At 40.0% G+C, this 19,430-nt stretch overlaps 1 protein-coding gene across 7 annotated transcripts in view; it reads right to left on the reverse strand.

Moving 5' to 3' along the window:
* Window positions 1-19,430, reverse strand: part of LOC117361316 — a 192,098-nt gene that overhangs the window by 79,813 nt on the left and 92,855 nt on the right. For 6 of the 7 annotated variants that reach the window (XR_004539627.1, XR_004539628.1, XR_004539623.1 and 3 more), the window contains 2 exons: window positions 18,088-18,243; window positions 6,139-6,240 (listed from right to left, as the gene is read on the reverse strand). Coding sequence is in view for 1 of the 7 variants with exons in the window: in XM_033946481.1 (XP_033802372.1) it covers window positions 6,139-6,240; window positions 18,088-18,243 (258 nt within the window). In the remaining 6 variants the exon portion in view is untranslated. The remainder of the gene's footprint in view (window positions 1-6,138; window positions 6,241-18,087; window positions 18,244-19,430) is intronic. The other variant, XR_004539626.1, reaches the window with a different exon arrangement.

A 19,430-nucleotide genomic window follows, 5' to 3' on the forward strand; every position in this document is an offset into this window, starting at 1 on the left:
CGTTGACATTAGCCTACTTCCTACTCCTTCGTTTAATAGGGGAGGAGCTACAAGAAGAGTGCTAGGAATTGCCGAAGACAACGCTATGTCATCGTTTTGAGTGGGATGAGGAGAGTTTGGTCTGATTCTGCAAAAAGTTTACAGCTATCATCGAAGAAACTCTAATGCAGACTCATTTACTGTTATTGGCTTCATCTGTGCTCTTGGGTTTTCACTTGAAGGGAAGGATCTTCTTTCCAGGGTTCTTCTTTCCAGGGTTCTTCTAAGATAGGATGTTATGTGATGTAAAAATATTTTATTGGTTTCTCAGAATTTAATATTGAAAATTTAGCTTATGGATATATGTCTTTCCCAACTAAAAGCTATTATTTAAAGATGAAATAATTTAATAGTTGGAATTGCATTGATACATTAATTTTTTATTTTTGAGGATAAATATTTCTTAAAGACTCCTTTAATGTAGTCTAAGATGTATTAAAGTGATGTTTTTAATTGATTTGCATCAAATTTCAGGTTAATAATATTTATGTTAATTCACATCGAGGAAAGATTCTTACAGATATATTAAATTCCTGTGATTTTATGCTTAAATATTGAATATATTCAATTAATTAATGTTTTAAAGGTAGACAAGAATGGATATAAAGATATATATCTAACTAGCTATTGGTATTTTATATAAAATATTGCAGATTTTTGGGGAATCTTCAAAGGTATAGCATTAATTTTAGTAGGAATAAGGAATATATAGTTCAATTGATCTATATTCTTTCTTTCTTCTTTCATTGATAGGAAGGGATATTCTTTATTGTGAATTATTTTTCATTTTTATTTGTTTTTGGTTTATAATTCTTTATTCATTTTCGTATGTTACAACAAGTGTATCAAATAAACTCATAAAAAACTTAAATATACACACTTGGTTAACTCACATATTAGCATCAAATTTAACATTTCATTAGAAAATTAGTATTATATAAAGTTAAAATATTATGTAAGAAATCTAAATTTATTTCATTTTTATTGAATATAATAATCCCCCATCCCTCCCTCCCTCCCAATTCAATAATACATAAAATCAACTTTATTATGAAATTCATTCAAATATTGATATATTATGTAATAATCAGAAATAAAATCCCACCCCTTTCCCCTCTAATCAAATATCTTATCATGGGAAAAGTTAATCATTCATTACAAAAATCTGTTAACGGTCCCCAGACTTTCTGAAATTTACTCACATAACCTTTTTGCGTTGCAATGGTGAGTTCCATTTTGTATATATGACATACAGAATTCCACCAGAAATTGTAATTTAACCTGTCATATTGTTTCCAATTGTATGTTATTGTATGATATTCTTTATTGTGAATTATTTTTCATTTTTATTTGTTTTGATATTGATTTTGAATTTATATCTATTCATTATTCTAATTTAATAAATATATAATTAATTAGTGTTAAAAGGAGGAAAAATAAAAAATGGATATAATTTATTTTCAAATGTTATGATAACTTGTGATTTTATGAAATGACATATGGATATTTTATTTTTAGACAAATTGATTTCTTTCACATTGGGTTGTGGTGATTATCTATTTAAACTTTGCTTTAGGAATATATAATTCTGTTTTGTTTTATATAATTATGGTGCTTATTTCCGTTGTTTTAATTTTGCTTTGCCTGTAGAGAGTTCTTTTTCACTTGATTTCAAATGCGTGTTTCCAAGTTTTTACTATTATTAATATGGGGGTAAGGGTGGGTATGTGCAGTGGCGTACCAAGGGGGGGGCGGGAGGGGCGGTCTGCCCCGGGTGCCAGCCCTGAGGGGGTGCTCCAGGCCTTGCCGTTCAGTCCCCCCCCACCCCCGAAGGACCGCTTGCCCCACTGACCTTCCTGCACCACCTGTGAAGCAGCCCGCAGCGTCAGCGATCCCTGAACTGCTTGGGCGCTGCTTCCTGCGCCGCGGTCCCACCCCTCCTCTGATGTCAAAGGAGGGGCGAGACTGCGGCACAGGAAGCAGCGCCTAAGCAGCGCAGGAAGGTCAGTGGGGCGAACGGTCCTTCGGGGGTGGTGGGGGGGGGGACTGAACGGCAAGGCCGGGAGCATAGGTAGTGCTGCTTCATAGGTGGTGCGGGGAGGCCAGGGGGGCGAGCGGGTCCTTCGGGGTGGGGCGGGCGGGCAGGCAGGCAGGCAGGCTTTCAAGGGGGAGGGGGGTGACAGGCAGGCAGGCAGGCCTTCAAGGGGGGACAGGCCTTCAAGGGGGGGGGACAGGCAGGCCTTCAAGGGGGGAGGCAGGCCTTCAAGGGGGGGGACAGGCATTCGGGGGGGTGCAGACCTTCAAGGGGGAGGGACAGGCCTTCAAGGGGGGAGCAGGCAGCCTTCAAGGGGGGGGACAGGTCTACAAGGGGGTGGGACAGGCCTTCGGGGGGGGATGCAGGCCTTCAGGGGGGGTGCAGGCCTTCGGGGGGGGTGCAGGACTTCGGGGGGTGCAGACCTTCAAGGGGGTGCAGGCCTTCAAGGGGGGGACAGGCCTTCAAGGGGGGGACAGGCCTTTAAGGGGGGACAGGCAGGCCTTCAAGGGGGGGGGCAGGCATCCTTCAAGGGGGGGACAGGTCTACAAGGGGGTGGGACAGGCCTACAAGGGGGGGACAGGCCTTCAAGGGGGGATGCAGGCCTTCAGTGGGGGTGCAGGCCTTCGGGGGGGGTGCAGGACTTCGGGGGGTGCAGACCTTCAAGGGGGTGCATGCCTTCAAGGGGGAGACAGGCCTTAAAGGGGGGGACAGGCAGGCAGCCCTTCAAGGGGGGGACAGGCCTACAAGGGGGTGGAACAGGCCTTCAAGGGGGGTGCAGTCCTTCAGGGGGGGTGCAGACCTTCAAGGGGGGGGACAGGCCTTCAAGGGGGGGACAGGCCTACAAGGTGGTGGGACAGGCCTACAAGGGGGTGGGACAGGCCTTCAAGGGGGGTGCAGGCCTTTAAGGGGGGACAGGCCTTTGGGGGGGGGACCCTGGTTTAGAAGTACACGGAGGGAAGGGGGTGTTCAAAGAGACGTGCATATGCCAAACTTTGGGGGGGAGGAAGAAATAATGGGTCTGAAAATAGAGGAGAGGGAGAGAGATGATGGACCATGGGATTTAGGGAGGGAAGGAACAGAAAGGGAGGGAAATTGGACACAAGGGATGGTGTGGAGGAGTGATAGAGATACTGGATAGGAGGGTAATTGGGAAAAGAAAGGGAGAGATGGTGAACTCTGGGGTGGTGGGGAAGGAGGGAGAGATGCCGGATGAAGGGGTAGTTAAGAAAAGGTGGATCTGTGGAGGGAGATGAAAAAAAGGAAAGATACCAGACTTCCTGGGGAGGGAAGGGAAATGGAAAGGGAGGACAGAGTTGGCAGATGGATGGTTAGCATGCAGAAAGAAGAAAGAAGGAGACCCTGGCAAGCAAGTTATCAGAAGAAAACCAGAGCCTTGGACCAACAAGATTTGAAATATAACCAGACAACAAAAGGTAGAAAAATTAATTTTATTTTCTGTTTTGTGATTATAATATGTCAGATTTGAAATGTGTATCCTTCCAGAGCTGGTGTTGGACTGCAAACGTGAGCTAGGATTTAACGGAGAGAGGAAAAGTCCTTTTTGTTTCTTTATTTTATTTACACCACAGCGCCAGTGTGGTTAGGAGAAGCCAAAGGGGGTGAAAAAGCTATAAAACCCACCAGGAGTTTTGAAAAAAATCACCCAACTGGGCAGGAAAATTGAATTGAAAAACCAATTCAATAGGCTGAAACGAATCAAAATTTTTTTTCCTGAATCTGGCAGCATTAGTTTGCGCTACTGTCTTAGACTTTAGGACCTGGGATTGGGTAGAGATTGCATCCTCAGTACTTTATAATGCAAGTGAAGCGAGGATTTGGTCAGACTTTTGAAGGGTCTGCAGAAAAAAAATATTGTATAGGCCGGGGACATGAGACAGCAGGAAATGGGAACTTTTCTTCCTTCTATTTTTGTGAATGGAAAGGCTGAGGATGTCAGAGAGTTCAGTTAAAATATGTGCTTTATAAGAAAATATAATAACGTGTTTTATAAAGTTTATAGCATAGCTGGCCTACCCAGTGAGGTGTTCCTAGTGGTAGTGGTGGTGGTGGCAGCGTGTCAATGTGTTGAGAGGAAGAGGTGGTCTGGGAAATTCTGCTGAGCAAACTCCGGGCCCATTTCCACCCCCCAGTTAGTCCACTCCACTCAACTGGTTCACACACTGAGTGGGTCTTTGGGTGTTGTTTTGGGATCTCTTCCAGTGGTTTATCAGTATCTCCTTCTGGTCCAAGGAAGGAAACTTTGTTATCCTTAGCATTGACCTACAGAATATGTTTGTAACAGCGCTGCTTGTGTGGCATTAGGCTATGTAGTGATCGAAAGAAAAAAACAGACCTTTGCACATTTTTGCACTATATGGTGGGTGTTTGAGGAGATTCACATTTCCTGCACAGCTAAGTCCATGTGAAGTTACCTTGTGCTGTATTTGACATCTAGCAAGGTCTCTGTTTGAAAGGAAAGATCTAAACTTAAAAATGAAGTGGCCAGAAGTTATGGTAAAAGCAGATAGTGTAGCTGGTTTTAAGAAAGATTTGGACAAATTCCTGGAGGAAAAGTCCATAATCTGTTATTAAGACATGGGGGAAGTGTCTGCTTGCCCTGGATCGGTAGCATGGAATGTTGCTACTCTTTGTGTTTTGACCAGGTATTAGTGTCCTGGATTGGCTACCATGAGAATGGGCTACTGGGCATGATGGACCATTGGTCTGACCCAGTTAGGCTATTCTTATATTATGTTCTCATCTGTAGGGGCCTTTGTTTTCACTTCTTATTTTAATATATATTTTTTCTGGGAACTTATCAGTGTTTTTTATAATGGGAACAAAAATGGAAGAGAATTAATGTGTGTGGGATGAGGGGGTAACTAATTTCTTCAGCTAAATAATTCAATCCACTTCAAACAGACATAGGAGAACTCACGCACCATTCACACACCCTCCAACCAAAAACGTCAAAAGAAAAAAACTGTTCGACAACCTCCTAGCCATTCGAGCTGCAACACTCGACCCCCAACTCTACAACCAATTGACATCGACCACAGACTGCAAAACCTTCAAAAAGAAATAAAAACCCTTCTATTAAAAAAACACATAAAACCGAACTAACACAATCAGAACTGTCCCAAGCATCACCTGCAACTACTCCATATGTACTTCTGATGTCATGACAATTCAGACATAATTTATGTTATGTTATGTTTGGAATATAAGAAAATTTTCACTGCCTGTTTCTATTCTGACCATTTATTCCGTTTCATGGTCATTACAAAAAATATTTTTTTACATGGGGGGGGGGGTGTCAAAAAATGATGGGCCCCGGATGCCACATACCCTAGGTACGCCACTGGGTATGTGGGAGGGTTTGGGTGGATTTAAAGGGTGTAATCAAGATCAATCAAGAGTCAAGGACATGAACTGACCAAACATATGTCAAACATACCTGAAGCACATCACAGCCAAAGATACAATCATTTAACACTTTCTTGCTGCTCTTTCTTTTATATATACAGTCAAACCTTGGTTTGCGAGCATAATTCATTCCGGAAGCATGCTCGTAATCCAAAGCACTCATATATCAAAGCGAATTTCCCCATAGGAAATAATGGAAACTCAGACAATTTCTTTAATACAAAATACTGTATCTGTGAGAGCTTGAGCAATGGTTCAGCCCTGCTTGGCGTAAGATGCGCGTATGTAGTGCGTGCTTGAACTGTGGGTAAATTGGGCGTGATGCTTTTATTACGTTCAGCCGCGCTCAGCGTAAGATGTGTGCGCTTGAACTGTGGGTTCTGAAGATGTGATGCAATTATACGTGCTCGTACTGCAAGACAACGCTCGTTTATTGAGTTAAATTTAGGGCTCCTTTTACGAAGGTGTGCTAGTGGAGGCGGTAGTGGCTAGTGCGCACTATTCCGCGCGTTAAGGCCCTAACACGTGAAAGGAGCCCTTAATAAAATGTGTAGCTTGTCTTGCAAAACACTCGCAAACCACATTACTCGCTATCCAAGGTGTGACTGTCCAGTATATATGAGCTGGGTTCCTCTTACCTGCAGAAAGTTATTCAGCAACTTTTCAGCCCTCTTTAGACAGGCATTGCTCTGATCTTCCAAAATAGATTTTAACGGTATCTTCTTAAGTTCAGGAAAATCCTTTAAAAATTAAGTGAGCAAACTATGTATTAAACATACCGGGTAGAGCTTTGGATTCTTGCCCAGAAATAGCTAAGAAAAAAAATAAAAAAATTAAATTGTTTCATTGTCCCTGCATTATGAATTTTTGGAATTCAATTTGGTCTCAAATAAATAGCTTATTAGAAAACCATGTTGCTTTTTTTTTTTTTTTTTTTAATAAATCTTTATTCGTTTTCAAAAATTACAACAAGTGTACAATAATCCATCAGAAATATATTAATTAATCACTTGACAATCTTATTTGTAATCTTCCAAGTACATAAATATAAAAGAATCCCACCCCTCCCTCCCATATACTAATAATTAACAATTATCAATTATTATCATTCATACTCCCTCTATCTTTTCCATGTTGCTTTATCCTATGATACTGTTCTGTTTGGTATGTCTATGAGAAAAAAAAGTCAACTATCAACACATAACAACAAACTTTTAATGATAATGATGGGAGTCGCTATTCAGCATATTACTAATAACTGGAAGAATTATGCTAATCTTAATTATACATTTTGGTGGAATTCCTTGTGTCATATTTATAAGATGGAGAAAGTACTTGCTTTACAGAAAGGTAGTTATAATAATTTTATAAAGATTTGGTGGCCATTGGTTAAATATTGTAATGAATAGGCATTGTTTTCCTTTGATGGTATTTTATTTATATATAGGGAGAGGGGGGTGGTGGGGATATGCTATGTTTACTGATAATAAAATAGTGGGTAGGGGGAGGGAAATTTATTTATTTATATATTTATGATTTTATTGTAAGATGTACAAGTGTTATAAGATTGTTTTCACGTTGTATTTTTGTGCACTTGTTGTACGATTTAAAATGAATAAAGAATTTTAAAAAAAAAATTTAAATTGAATCAGGTTGGGCAGACTGGATGGACCATTCGGGTCTTTATCTGCTGTCATCTACTAATGTTACTATATGTTACATGAATCCTAAAGCCTGCATCCACTCACTGTCTCACACATTGTCCCACTGCCATTCATTATGGGCCATTCATTTTGGGTCACAGATACTATTTTCCCCATAGATACAGAAAAAGGAAAAAACTCTGTATATCTAGCCCTTTACTTAGGGTTAGAGAAACAAACAAAACTGCAGACTGTGTACAAGATGCAGGCAAAAATTTTTGTACCAAAATTAAAATGCAAATAAGTAAAATAAAACCCTTTTACCAATCAAGGGACCCGACACGGTCAGTGTTTCGTACAAACCTTCGTCAGGGGTCCATGGTGAAAAAGGTTGGGACATGCCATAAAAAATGAAGATAAGTAACAAAGTGCCTGTATATTGTGTTCGCCTCTTTTTACTGCTTCCTTGAGACGCTTTACTTTTTGCAGCGATCCTCGGCAAACACAATATCCAGGCACTTTGTTACTTATCTTCATTTTTTTATGGTATGTCCCAACCTTTTTCACCATGGACTCCTGACGAAGGTTTGTCCGAAACACGGACCGTGTCGGGTCCCTTGATTGGTAAAAGGGTTTTATTTTACTTATTTGCATTTTAATTTTGGTACAATAAATTTTTGCCCGCATCTTGTACACAGTCTGCAGTTTTGTTTGTTTCTCCTGCTTGGTTTTTTCTGCAGACAAAGTTGGACTTTCTCCTTTGTTTTGTTGCCCTTTACTTAGGGTTACCAGATTTCCTCTTTGAAAAAAAAGAGGACACCTGGCCACGCCCCGTTTCGCCTCCAGTCCTGTCCTGTCCTGTTCCGCCTCATTCCTCCCCTGAGCCCCACCCCACACGAACCTCCCCAAGCTCGAAGGCCACATTTGGAAGCCTTCACGCACGCACAGATGTCGACACGCATGTGACGCCATTGCGTCAAAGGCCGCGCTTGTGCAAAGGCTTCCAGCCGTGGCCTCTGAGCTCAGGATTTCCAAAACCCGGACAAACTACCGGGTTTTGGCAATACCTCCAGACAGTGCCCTAATAAGAGTTCATGTCCAGGTTTTCCCCTATCTTTACTCCTCATTGCTTCAGATGGAGTGGAGGATGGTCTAGTGCAGTGGTCTCAAACTCGCGGCCCGGGGGCCACATGCGGCCCGCCAAGTACTATTTTGAGGCCCTCGGCATGTTTATCATAATCACAAAAGTAAAATAAACAGTTTATTGATCATATGTCTCTTTAGCTATAAATGACAATATTATTATTAAGACTTAGCCAAAAGGAAAGATTTATAAACTACTAGCTGATGCCCCGGCGTTGCACGGGTATTTAATTATAGCAATAACACTGTAAATGGATTTAAATAAAGATACTTTATAGTGGTGAATGAAATAATTTTGTTACAGCTTTATAAAAAGTAAAATATTCAAAGTATAATGTGAAATATTTGACAAAAAGAATACAATTCAACTAACACAAAAATTGATTATAAACAACATTTTTAGTTTCACCTCCAGGAGCAAGAACATATACATTCTTGGGTGAACCCACCCTTCCCATGTGTGCAGGTGGGCCGCGAGACCCCCAGAACATATCACCCCAGGTAGTGAGGGATCTGCATACCAAGTTTCGTTCAAATCGGTCCCACAGCTTCTTACATTTTTTCCATTGACTTGAATGGGTGAAATCTGATTTTCTGTTTGTAGCTCCGCCCACGTGTGCAAGTGGGCCGCGAGACCCCCAGAATATATCACCCCAGGTAATGAGGGATCTGCATACCAAGTTTCGTTCAAATCGGTCACACAGCTTTGTACATTTTTTCCAATGACTTGAATGGGTGAAATCTGATTTTCTGTTTGTAGCTCCGCCCACGTGTGCAGGTGGGCCGCGAGACCCCCAGAACATATCACCCCAGGTAGTGAGGGATCTGCATACCAAATTTCGTTCAAATCGGTCCCACAGCTTCTTACATTTTTTCCATTGACTTGAATGGGTGAAATCTGATTTTCTGTTTGTAGCTCCGCCCATGTGTGCATGTGGGCCACAAGACCCCCAGAACATATCACCCCCGGTAGTGAGGGATCTGCATACCAATTTTCGTTCAAATCGGTCCCACAGCGTTTTACATTTTTTCCATTGACATGAATGGGTGAAATCCGATTTTCTGTTTGTAGCTCTGCCCATGTGTGCAGGAGGGCCGTGAGACCCCCAGAACATATCACCCCAGGTAGTGAGGGATCTGCATACCAAGTTTCGTTCAAATCGGTCAAGCCGTTTGTGAATTACTGTGAGAATGGCAGCTTTTTACATTTTTTCCATTGACATGAATGGGTGAAATCTGATTTTCAGTTTGTAGCTCCGCCCACGTGTGCAGGTGGGCCGCGAGACCCCCAGAACATATCACGCCAGGTAGTGAGGGATCTGCATACCAAGTTTCGTCCAAATTGGTCACAGTGAGAATGGCAGCATTTTACATTTTTTCCATTGACATGAATGGGTGAAATCTGATGTTCTGTTTGTAGCTCCGCCCACGTGTGCAGGTGGGCCGCGAGACCCCAAGAACATATCACCCCAGGTAGTTGGAATTACTGTGAGAATGGCAGTTTTTTACATTTTTTCCATTGACATGAATGGGTGAAATCTTATTTTCTGTTTGTAGCTCCGCCCATGTGTGCAGGTGGGCCGCGAGACCCCCAGAACATATCACCCCAGGTAGTGAGGGATCAGCATACCAAGTATAGTTCAAATCGGTCCCACAGCTTTTTACATTTTTCCCATTGACTTGAATGGGTGAAATCTGAAGTTATGTTTGTAGCTCCGCCCACGTGTGCAGTTGGGCCGCGAGACCCCCAGAACATATCATCCCGGGTAGTGAGGGATCCGCATACCAAGTTTTGTTCAAATCGGGCAAGCCGGTTTTGTGGAGGCAGTTTTTACATTTTTTCCATTGACATGAATGGGTGAAATCTGATTTTCTGTTTGTAGCTCTGCCCAGGTGTGCAGGTTGGCCACGATACCCCCAGAACATATCACCCCAGGTAGTGAGGGATCTGCATACCAAGTTTCGTTCAAATCGGGCAAGCCGTTTTTACGTTGGCAGCTGTTTTACATTTTTTCCATTGACATGAATGGGTGAAATCTGATTTTATGTTTGTAGCTCCGCCCACATGTGCAGGTGGGCCGTGAGACCCCCAGAACATATCACCCCAGGTAGTGAGGGATCCGCATACCAAGTTTCGTTCAAATCGGGCAAGCCGGTTTTGCGGAGGCAGTTTTTACATTTTTTCCATTGACATGAATGGGTGAAATCTGATTTTCTGTTTGTAGCTCCGCCCAGGTGTGCAGGTTGGCCGCGATACCCCCAGAACATATCACCCCAGGTAGTGAGGGATCTGCATACCAAGTTTCGTTCAAATCGGGCAAGCCGTTTTTTGCGTTGGCAGCTGTTTTACATTTTTTCCATTGACATGAATGGGTGAAATCTGATTTTCTGTTTGTAGCTCCGCCCACATGTGCAGGTGGGCCGTGAGACCCCCAGAACATATCACCCAGGTAGTGAGGGATCGACATACCAAGTTTCGTTCAAATCGGGCAAGCCGTTTTTGCGTTGGCAGCTCTTTACATTTTTTCCATTGACATGAATGGGTGAAATCCGATTATCTGTTTGTAGCTCCGCCCACGTGTGCAGGTGGGCCGCGAGACCCCCAGAACATATCATCCCGGGTAGTGAGGGATCTGCATACCAAGTTTCGTTCAAATCGGTCAAGCCATTTTTGCGTGATCGCGGCTCATACATACATACATCCGATTTTATATATATAGATATAGGCCTGTAGTTCGAAACCAAAGTAGGATCTTTATTTGGCTTAGGCAAAACAATTACTATTGATTCAGCCATAGTACCTTTAATATCACCTTTTATAAGTTGTGTCTGATATAAATTTAGTAAATATGGGGAAAGGACATTTTGAAATGTTTTATAAAATTCTACTGTATAACCATCACCACCTGGAGCGGATCCAACTCTAAGAGATCTCAACGCTGTTTCTAATTCTTTTAATGATATAGGTTCATCTAAACTCCGTTTTATATGATCAGGAACCTTAGGTCCAATAATTAAATCTAAAAAATTTTTACCATCTTTTTGCCTCTCCAAATAAGGCTCGGAAGAATACAGGTCCTTATAAAATTTTAGAAATTGCTTTAAAATTATATCCGTTTGATTGGTTATTATACCATTATCATTTTTTATCCCATTAATGTTAGTTCTTCTTTTTTTTGCTTTAAGATAATTTGCCAATAATCTTTCCGCCTTATTAGAATTTCCATAATACATTGTCTGTTTGGAAAACAAGTCTCTTCTTATCATTTTTGAAGCTAATTCGTTATATTTACCTTTTGCTTTCAAAAGAGCTTGTAATACATCATGTTCCCATTTGCTTACCAATTTAGTTTCTAGTATTTTAATTTCTTTTTCTAACTCTATATACTGTTTTTTAATCTGTTTCCTAACAAAAGCCGAATATGATATAATATGACCTCTCATAGTCGCTTTAAAAGCGTCCCATACATTTTCAATAGATGTATCTTCCACTAAATTAATTTGAAAGAAATCACTAATTTGTGTTTTAAAATTTTCCAAAAATTTTTCATCCACAAGCAATGCATTATCAAATCTCCAAAGAGGTCTTCTATTTTCTAATTGATCTAATTGTAAATCTATCCATACTCCCGCATGATCCGAAATGATAATGGGATCAATGGAAGCCTTAATCACTTGCTGCACCTTATGTGATGAAATAAAAATATAATCTATTCTTGAAAATGATTTATGAACCTGTGAACAAAATGAAAATTCCTGATCATTAAAATGAAGAATACGCCATATATCCTTCAAATCACATGATTGAACCAAATTATCTAAACCTAAAGATTTTATACTTTTACCTGGTTTTTTTATCCATTAATGGATCCATTACAGCATTAAAATCTCCAGCCACCACTAAATTAGAAGCAGCCAGTGGTAAGAACATACTCTGTAATTTTTTTAAGAATTCTGATTGATTCGAATTAGGGGCATATATATTGAACAACGTCAGGGCATTATTTCCCATACTTATATCAACATGTAGCCATCTTCCATGTGGGTCCGAATTTACTATCTTAAAATTGGCCATACACTTTTTATTTATAAGAACTGCTACTCCTGATTTTTTACCCTCTGCTGGAGCAAAAAAACATTCTTTCACCCACCCACCCATTAGTTTCTGTGATTCCTTTATATTAAGATGGGTCTCCTGCAGACAATAAACATCCGCGTTTTGCTTCTTTAAAAATGATAATACCTTTTTCCTTTTGATTACATGATTCAGGCCATTGACATTAATAGAAAATATCTTAAAAGACATAATATATTTTATACTCCTTATCATAATCTTCCTCTTCCCTTCTTCCATAACTAAGATCTAGAAAACTTCTCCCCATGGAACACATTCTTACCTCCAAATTATCCAATCCCTTATTAATCTTTTCCTTAATCATCCTAGTAATATCTTTAATACCCTTTAAGCGCTCACCTTCTTCCCACCCCTCCCCCCCATATAATGACTGCTTAAGGACACACATTGGACAGTAATCCCAACTTCCCCCCTCCCCCCAGGCAAACAATATTTATTAATAAACCCTTTATCCTTTATTGAGACAAACTCACTACCTCTCCACAATATATTTAATTATATCTCTCTTCTAATCATAAAACCTTTTTTCTTTTTTCCATTTTAAAGTAATTAATTTCTCTATCTATTATTTAACCTTTAGTCACATAACCATATTTATTTCCTAACATTCCATTAATGCATTTTTATCATTTCACCAATCTCTAATTCATTCCCCCAACATTTTATTTCATTCAAGAAAATTCTATCATAGTCATATATTTAATAAAAAGAATCATTTTCCTATATCTTATATTATCTAATCCATCTTCTCCTATCCTCCTTTAAATATCCAACAACAAATATCCATCTCTTCATATATTTCTGTTTAAAAAAAAAATTCAATTTTATAAGTTTTTATCCCCTATTTGTATTTAAACATTTGTATTTCATTTTCAAAATAATTTTTTTCCCCCCTTTTTATATTTCCTCTTCTCCAAATTAAATCCAATCTTTTTAAAACTATATTATCACAACATCAATCTTTACATTCCTTCAGCTACAAATAAATTCTTATGTACCTTTCTTTTATATTATTCATTTTCCTTTCCTTTACTTGCATTTAAATATCATATAACTTGTCCTTTCTATCATTAGTCCATTCTGCAATCTTTTCCTTATTGTCCTTTCATTCTTTACTTTCTCCTTTTCTGACTTATTAAATAAACTGAACTTTCATATTTATTTCTTATCTCCATCCATCCACTCTTAAAGACTTTTGACTGCCAATTGTCATTCATTTTTTTTTTTATAATATCCTTTTAGTCTATCAGTCCTGCTTTCTTCTTCTTCACATCTATTTATTTTCCTATTCAGTCTTCACTTTTCCTTTTGTGTTAATTTGTCCAGTCCTTTAATCCTTCTTGTTCATTCTTTACTCCAACCATCCATCTTTTAGTCTCCTAAAAGTTCAGTCTAATAACTTCACTTTAATGTCTTTCCAGTCTATCCTTCTTTCTAGTTTCTTCTTTACATTCTTTTATTTTCTTTTTCACTTGTCCATTTTTATTTCCTGTTCTTTGTTGCATATTCTTCTTTTTCCAACTAACAAAAGTCCCATAGTTCTTTATATTTAATTTTTTGTTCAATATCCACCAATCCAGTCTTAGTATTTATCCCTTCATTTCAACACCCATTGTGCTAAAATGACATAGGTTCTGATTTTGAAAGAAAGGTCTTTAGTTTTTCCGGATCAACAAAATACAAAGATTTATCCCCACAAGATACCCTCATTTTTGCTGGGTAATATAACCCATACTTATATCCTTTTTCCTTTAATTGAGATCTCAGATCAAGGAATTTCTTCCTAATATTTGCTGTATTTTTAGCAAAGTCTGGTAAAAACCATATTTTGGATCCTTTATAGTTTAAGTATTTATCTTTTTTGGCAGCATTTAAAATTTCTATTGCTTGCTGGTATCTTAACATCTTGAATATTAATGGTCTTGGTCTCCCTTGATTTTCCAGACTCTTTATTGGAATCCTGTGTGCCCGTTCTATTTCCAAAGGCTGTTTGAAATCCAACTGCAATAATCTAGGAATTAAATTTTCTAAAAACTGTATTGCATTTTTCCCTTCCAAATTTTCCTGTATTCCAAAAAGTTTTATATTCTTTCTTCTTCCACGGTTTTCGTAATCTTCCAGCTGACTTTTTAATTGAATTATTTCCAAACTGTCATTTTTGCATCTTTTTCCTTCACATTCTAAGCTCTCCATTTTAACTTCTAACTCTGTTGTTCTTTTATTAGCTACTTCCATTTGTCTGTGTATATTCAGGATTTCTTCCTTCAGTTCTGCCATATTACTCACAGTCTCTGTCTCTTGTTTGATTTGCCTCAGTTCCCCCATAACTTCAGCTTTGCTTAACTCCTCTGATACATCAGCAGGAAGCGGAACCTTACTCGGGGTAATTTGATCCTGCTTCTGCCTTTTCACAGCCCCTCCGGTTTCATTCTTACTCTGTCGGGTGCTCGCCATGCTCCCGCTGTCCTTTCCGATGTTTTCAGCCGAAAACAGTTTAAAAGGAAATCTTTATTTATTCAACGGTTACCCAGGTAAGAGGAGCGCTGCGATCACACGACCATTTTGTGTGCGCGCTAAGCCACGCCCCCTCATAACAAACTTCTATTGATAATGACTGGAGTCGCCATGCAACATATCACCAGTAATTGGAAAAATTACAACAATCTTAGTTATACATTCTGGTGGAATTCGTTGTGCCACATTTACAAAATGGAAAGAGTAATTGCTTTGCAGAATGAAAATTATAATAACTTTAAAAAGATCTGGGGGCCATTGGCAAATTATTGTAATGATTAGACATCATTTTCCACTGACAATAATTTTATATATAGGGGGAGGGGAAATGATATAATGTTCTATTTATAGGTTTCATCAATAATTAAGAATATAATATTTATGATATTTTTGATTGAAATATTTGAGGGAAGGGTGGATGGGGAGGGAATAAATTTATGTACTTACGATGACAATAGAAATAAATTCAAGTGATGTGTAAAAGTTTTAAATGATGTAATATTGTGTACTTGTTATAAGATGAAAAAATGAATAAAGAATTTTGAAAAAAAAAATTTTTGATACAGCTGATGGCCAAACTTGTCCATGGTCCTGCCCTCTCGGCCAGGAGGGACAGTGGCATAAACTTTGGCAAGATTGGTTCTTTTTAAAGAAGACTCCATGAGAAGAGATTGATGGGATAGTTGAGACTTCTCAAATCCCTTACAATGAATCGTCTTATATCGAGATTCCAGCTTTGCTGGAACAGCAGGAATGGAGCATAGTGTATCTAGTCTGAGAAAGAATGCCATTCATCGGTAATTTGAGAGAATCCCTAGGAGGATTAGGCACTAAATACTCCTTAGAATATTTTGAATCAGACTCCAAAGCAATGTTGAGATCTGTACTCATTTGACATAAGAATTTAGTAAAGGACACTGGATCAGAAGAGGAGTAACCTTGTTAGGGGAAGGTGAATGAGAACCTCTCAAGGTACTTTTGACAGCAAAGAAAGAAGGTGAAGCCTGTCTGGAATATTGGTACCATAGGTCTGAATCCATAGGCAGAGATGAAGATGAACGTCCACTTCTGGAATGAATAGGAGAAGTAGAACGTTTTCGTTTTGAAGAACCAGCTGGTGAAGAAAACCTTGCAGAAGAGGAACTCGACTGACGAGAGACCTGTGGTGACTGAATATGAGGTTCTGCAACAGATTTCCTCAAGAAAGCAGTTGGTGGCCTCGAGAAATCTTGATGCCTCGATGAACGAGGTTTGCCTTGGGAAGAAGACCTGGGTCTAGAAGAATGCCTCGACAGATGTTGTGGAGATGAACTGTGCTTTGAGGAATGAGGTAGTGATATCGAATCTAGTTTCAATGTGCCTTTTGTTGAGAGGTAGGGCTGGAATTTGAAGATCGAGGACAATACACTTACAAGGACTCGACTCCTTGTATAGAGTGTTCAGATTAACCTCGAGCCACTCTCAAGGACTTGACTCCTTGAAGAGAGTGGTCAGGTTGGACTCGAGGCATTCTCAAGAACTCAACTCCTTGTAATACTGCTGAGTGCTCAGGCTGAACTGCAGGAAGCAGGGTCGAGGCAGTAGTTAATTTGGCAGGCATGTTACCAAACTCCTGATGCAGAATGGCCTCCAACATATTCTGCAAAGTCGGCACCGAGACCACTGAAGTTGGTGCAATTGATGCGGCTATGGACTCCGAGAAAGAAGAACTCGAGGTCGAGTGCTTCCTTGATTTAGAGACCCGCTTCATGGGAAGTCTCGAAGCAACGGGTCCCATTGAGCTTGCTGTTGGAGTGGACTGTGACTCCTGAAGGGTTGGCTTCAATAGCTTACCTGATGGAGACACTGAGGAGAGCGGGGACGATTTTGCAGATTTCCCCGAAGATGAGGACTTCCCTATCGAGGGAGGTTTCATTGAGGCCAAGGCCGAGACTGAGACTGCAAGTCCCACAGAAGACTTCGGTACATTTGAGGTTAAGGTCGGAGTTGAGGGTTTTGGAAGAAGATCCATGGCCCCGAAGATCTTTTCAACATGGATTTGACGCGTTTTAGGGCTCAATTTTGAAGTGTAGCACAGCGGGTGCACGACTCTGGACGATGGTCAGTCCTAAACACTGAACACACCACTTATGTGGGTCAGTGATAGAGATCGTGCATTCACACCGGCTACACTTCTTGAACCCTGTGGCCGATCGGGACATGAAGTGGAAAACGATCGCGGCTAAATTGAAGCCCGCAGGCTGAGGCCGTGAAGCAGGCCCCACTGTGACATGACCGAAAAAATTGAAGACTTTTAACGTGCACCACAGCAACCATGAAGAAGAAAAAATAATGAACTAACACGAGCTGCGGCGAAGAGAAGGCACAGTTTTTAGAAACCAAGTCTTGCATAGAGCATCGAACCAAAGGCTTCTCAGCTCTGTGGAAAACTTAGAACTGAGGAGATGCTGAGGAGACGCGCGCCCTACGTCGGGCAGGAAAGCACTCGCACATGTGCAGTGTGGCAGTTGCAAACTTTCTAAAAGTTCTTCAAGCAAGTCTGCTTGTGAAGTTGTCTGCATCGGGGCTCTGTGGTTGACGTCACTTATATGTTGAGAAAATGCTGCCTGATTGTCCTGGGATAATAGGCATGGTTGACTTAGGCATCTGTGTTAGGTGCCAGGAAAACCCTGGCCTAATATACCGGTGTCTACCACAAGGACACCTAGCGATGCCAAAATATGCCTAGGTGCCGCTAAGCATGATTTTATAAGTGTCATCTAGCAGGTGCCTAGAAGGTAGGCATGGTTATGTACCATTTATAGAATCAGGCCTCAAGGCTCTTTTGTTTGGCAGCATGAAAAACTGCCTGAAGCATTTAAGATAGCTTGTCACCTATGTAAACCTGAAGTGACGCAGTCCTTTAGAAATATGTAAATTCTGATATCTCTCACTGATAGTTTAAAATGCTCACATTTCAGCTCCTTGAGCTAGACTCGGAAGCTGTTTATTAATTGCTCCCAATTCAAATCTGCTAATGGGAAATACCGGTTGACTAAGTAAAGTGGCTATCTCTCCATATAGTGATACCATAGTTAGACAAGTCAGGTCACCAGCCGGATTTGAAAACTAGCCCCTTCTTATCCAAGAACTGTTTCCTACTAATACATTACACGTGTTATATCTGGATCCCGGCACAGTTTGTCCTGGAGTTGCAGGAAGTCATTTAGTTCCTTTCTAACAGCCCAGAGTTCATCTTCTGGATCATCCTTGTCTTCTATTCGAATGGAGCAGAATATGCTTTCTGCATCACCAGAATCCTTGGGGAACTAGAAAGAAAATGTAGAGAATTATTGAAATGCTTGTGTCAGCATAAAAGAAATCCAGTGCCCAAATGCAGTATATATTGGAAACTATAAAACTGTAAAGATTTAACAAGGTGGAATTGCTATAAATGCAAACGAAAGCACTTTTCTTATTTTCATGGCATCCTGATACTTCCCTCATATCTGGCAATTATTTCTTTGATTTATTGATCATAAATGGGTAATTTAAATCATGAATTAAGCAAGACTCCATTTTGAGTTCCAATTGGATCTAGAATATATTTAACACAAAATTCAAATACATTGACGTTAAAAAATATTTTTTAACATAAGCAGCTCTTCCATACTGCAGTTGCAAGTAATAATAATAATAATAATTTATTTCTTATATACCATTCATAAGTTCAAAGCAGTTTACAATGAAAGGTACATATAGTCAGGGATAGAGATACAAGTTAACGTTTGGTCTGAAGTACAAGAGCATTTGATCGGAAGTACAGTGGATAGAGCAGTCAGTCTGAAGTGCAGTTATGTTATGATCTTGCACAGTAGTTTATATTATAAACAGAGTACTCCAAATAAATGCTTCCAATACAAACTTTTAGCAGAAACTTAAGGACCCCTATCAAGTTGCACTAATGGTTTTTAGCACAAGCTGGCGTGGTAAATGCTCCTATGCTTGCAGAATTTCTATGAGCGTCAGAGCACTTAGTTCACTGGCCCTCACTATAAACCTCTAGCACAGCTTGATAAAAGGGGGGTAAGTCTGTAAATCCAAGATATGCTCCTTAGGAATTAGCCTCTCTGTAGAATCTTTTCGTTACTCCAAGTGTAGCACAACTTCAACCTACTGCCTATGACAGTGTCAGCTCTTCCTCTGACGTCACTTCCGGATCCCACACCTAGGAAGTGATGTTAAAAGGAGAGCTGACTCCGGCAGAAAGTTGGTGATGCTGCTCGCACTGGGGGAAGTTAAAAGAGATGCATGGGAACCTCTTCATATGTCATGGGTGGGTCAAGTGCAGGCCCTTAAGATGGCAATCTTGCCAAAATTGTTCTATTTGTTTATGGCGATACCAATGGCTTTGCCTCAGAGTTATTTTCACACCTTGAATAAGAAAGCCTTTGCGTTTATTTGGAAACGTAAGCCTCCCTGGGTAGCTAGACAAATGGTAAATCAATCTAAGAGT

This window comes from Geotrypetes seraphini, chromosome 5, assembly GCF_902459505.1.
Source record: "Geotrypetes seraphini chromosome 5, aGeoSer1.1, whole genome shotgun sequence".
Classification (NCBI taxonomy): domain Eukaryota; kingdom Metazoa; phylum Chordata; class Amphibia; order Gymnophiona; family Dermophiidae; genus Geotrypetes; species Geotrypetes seraphini.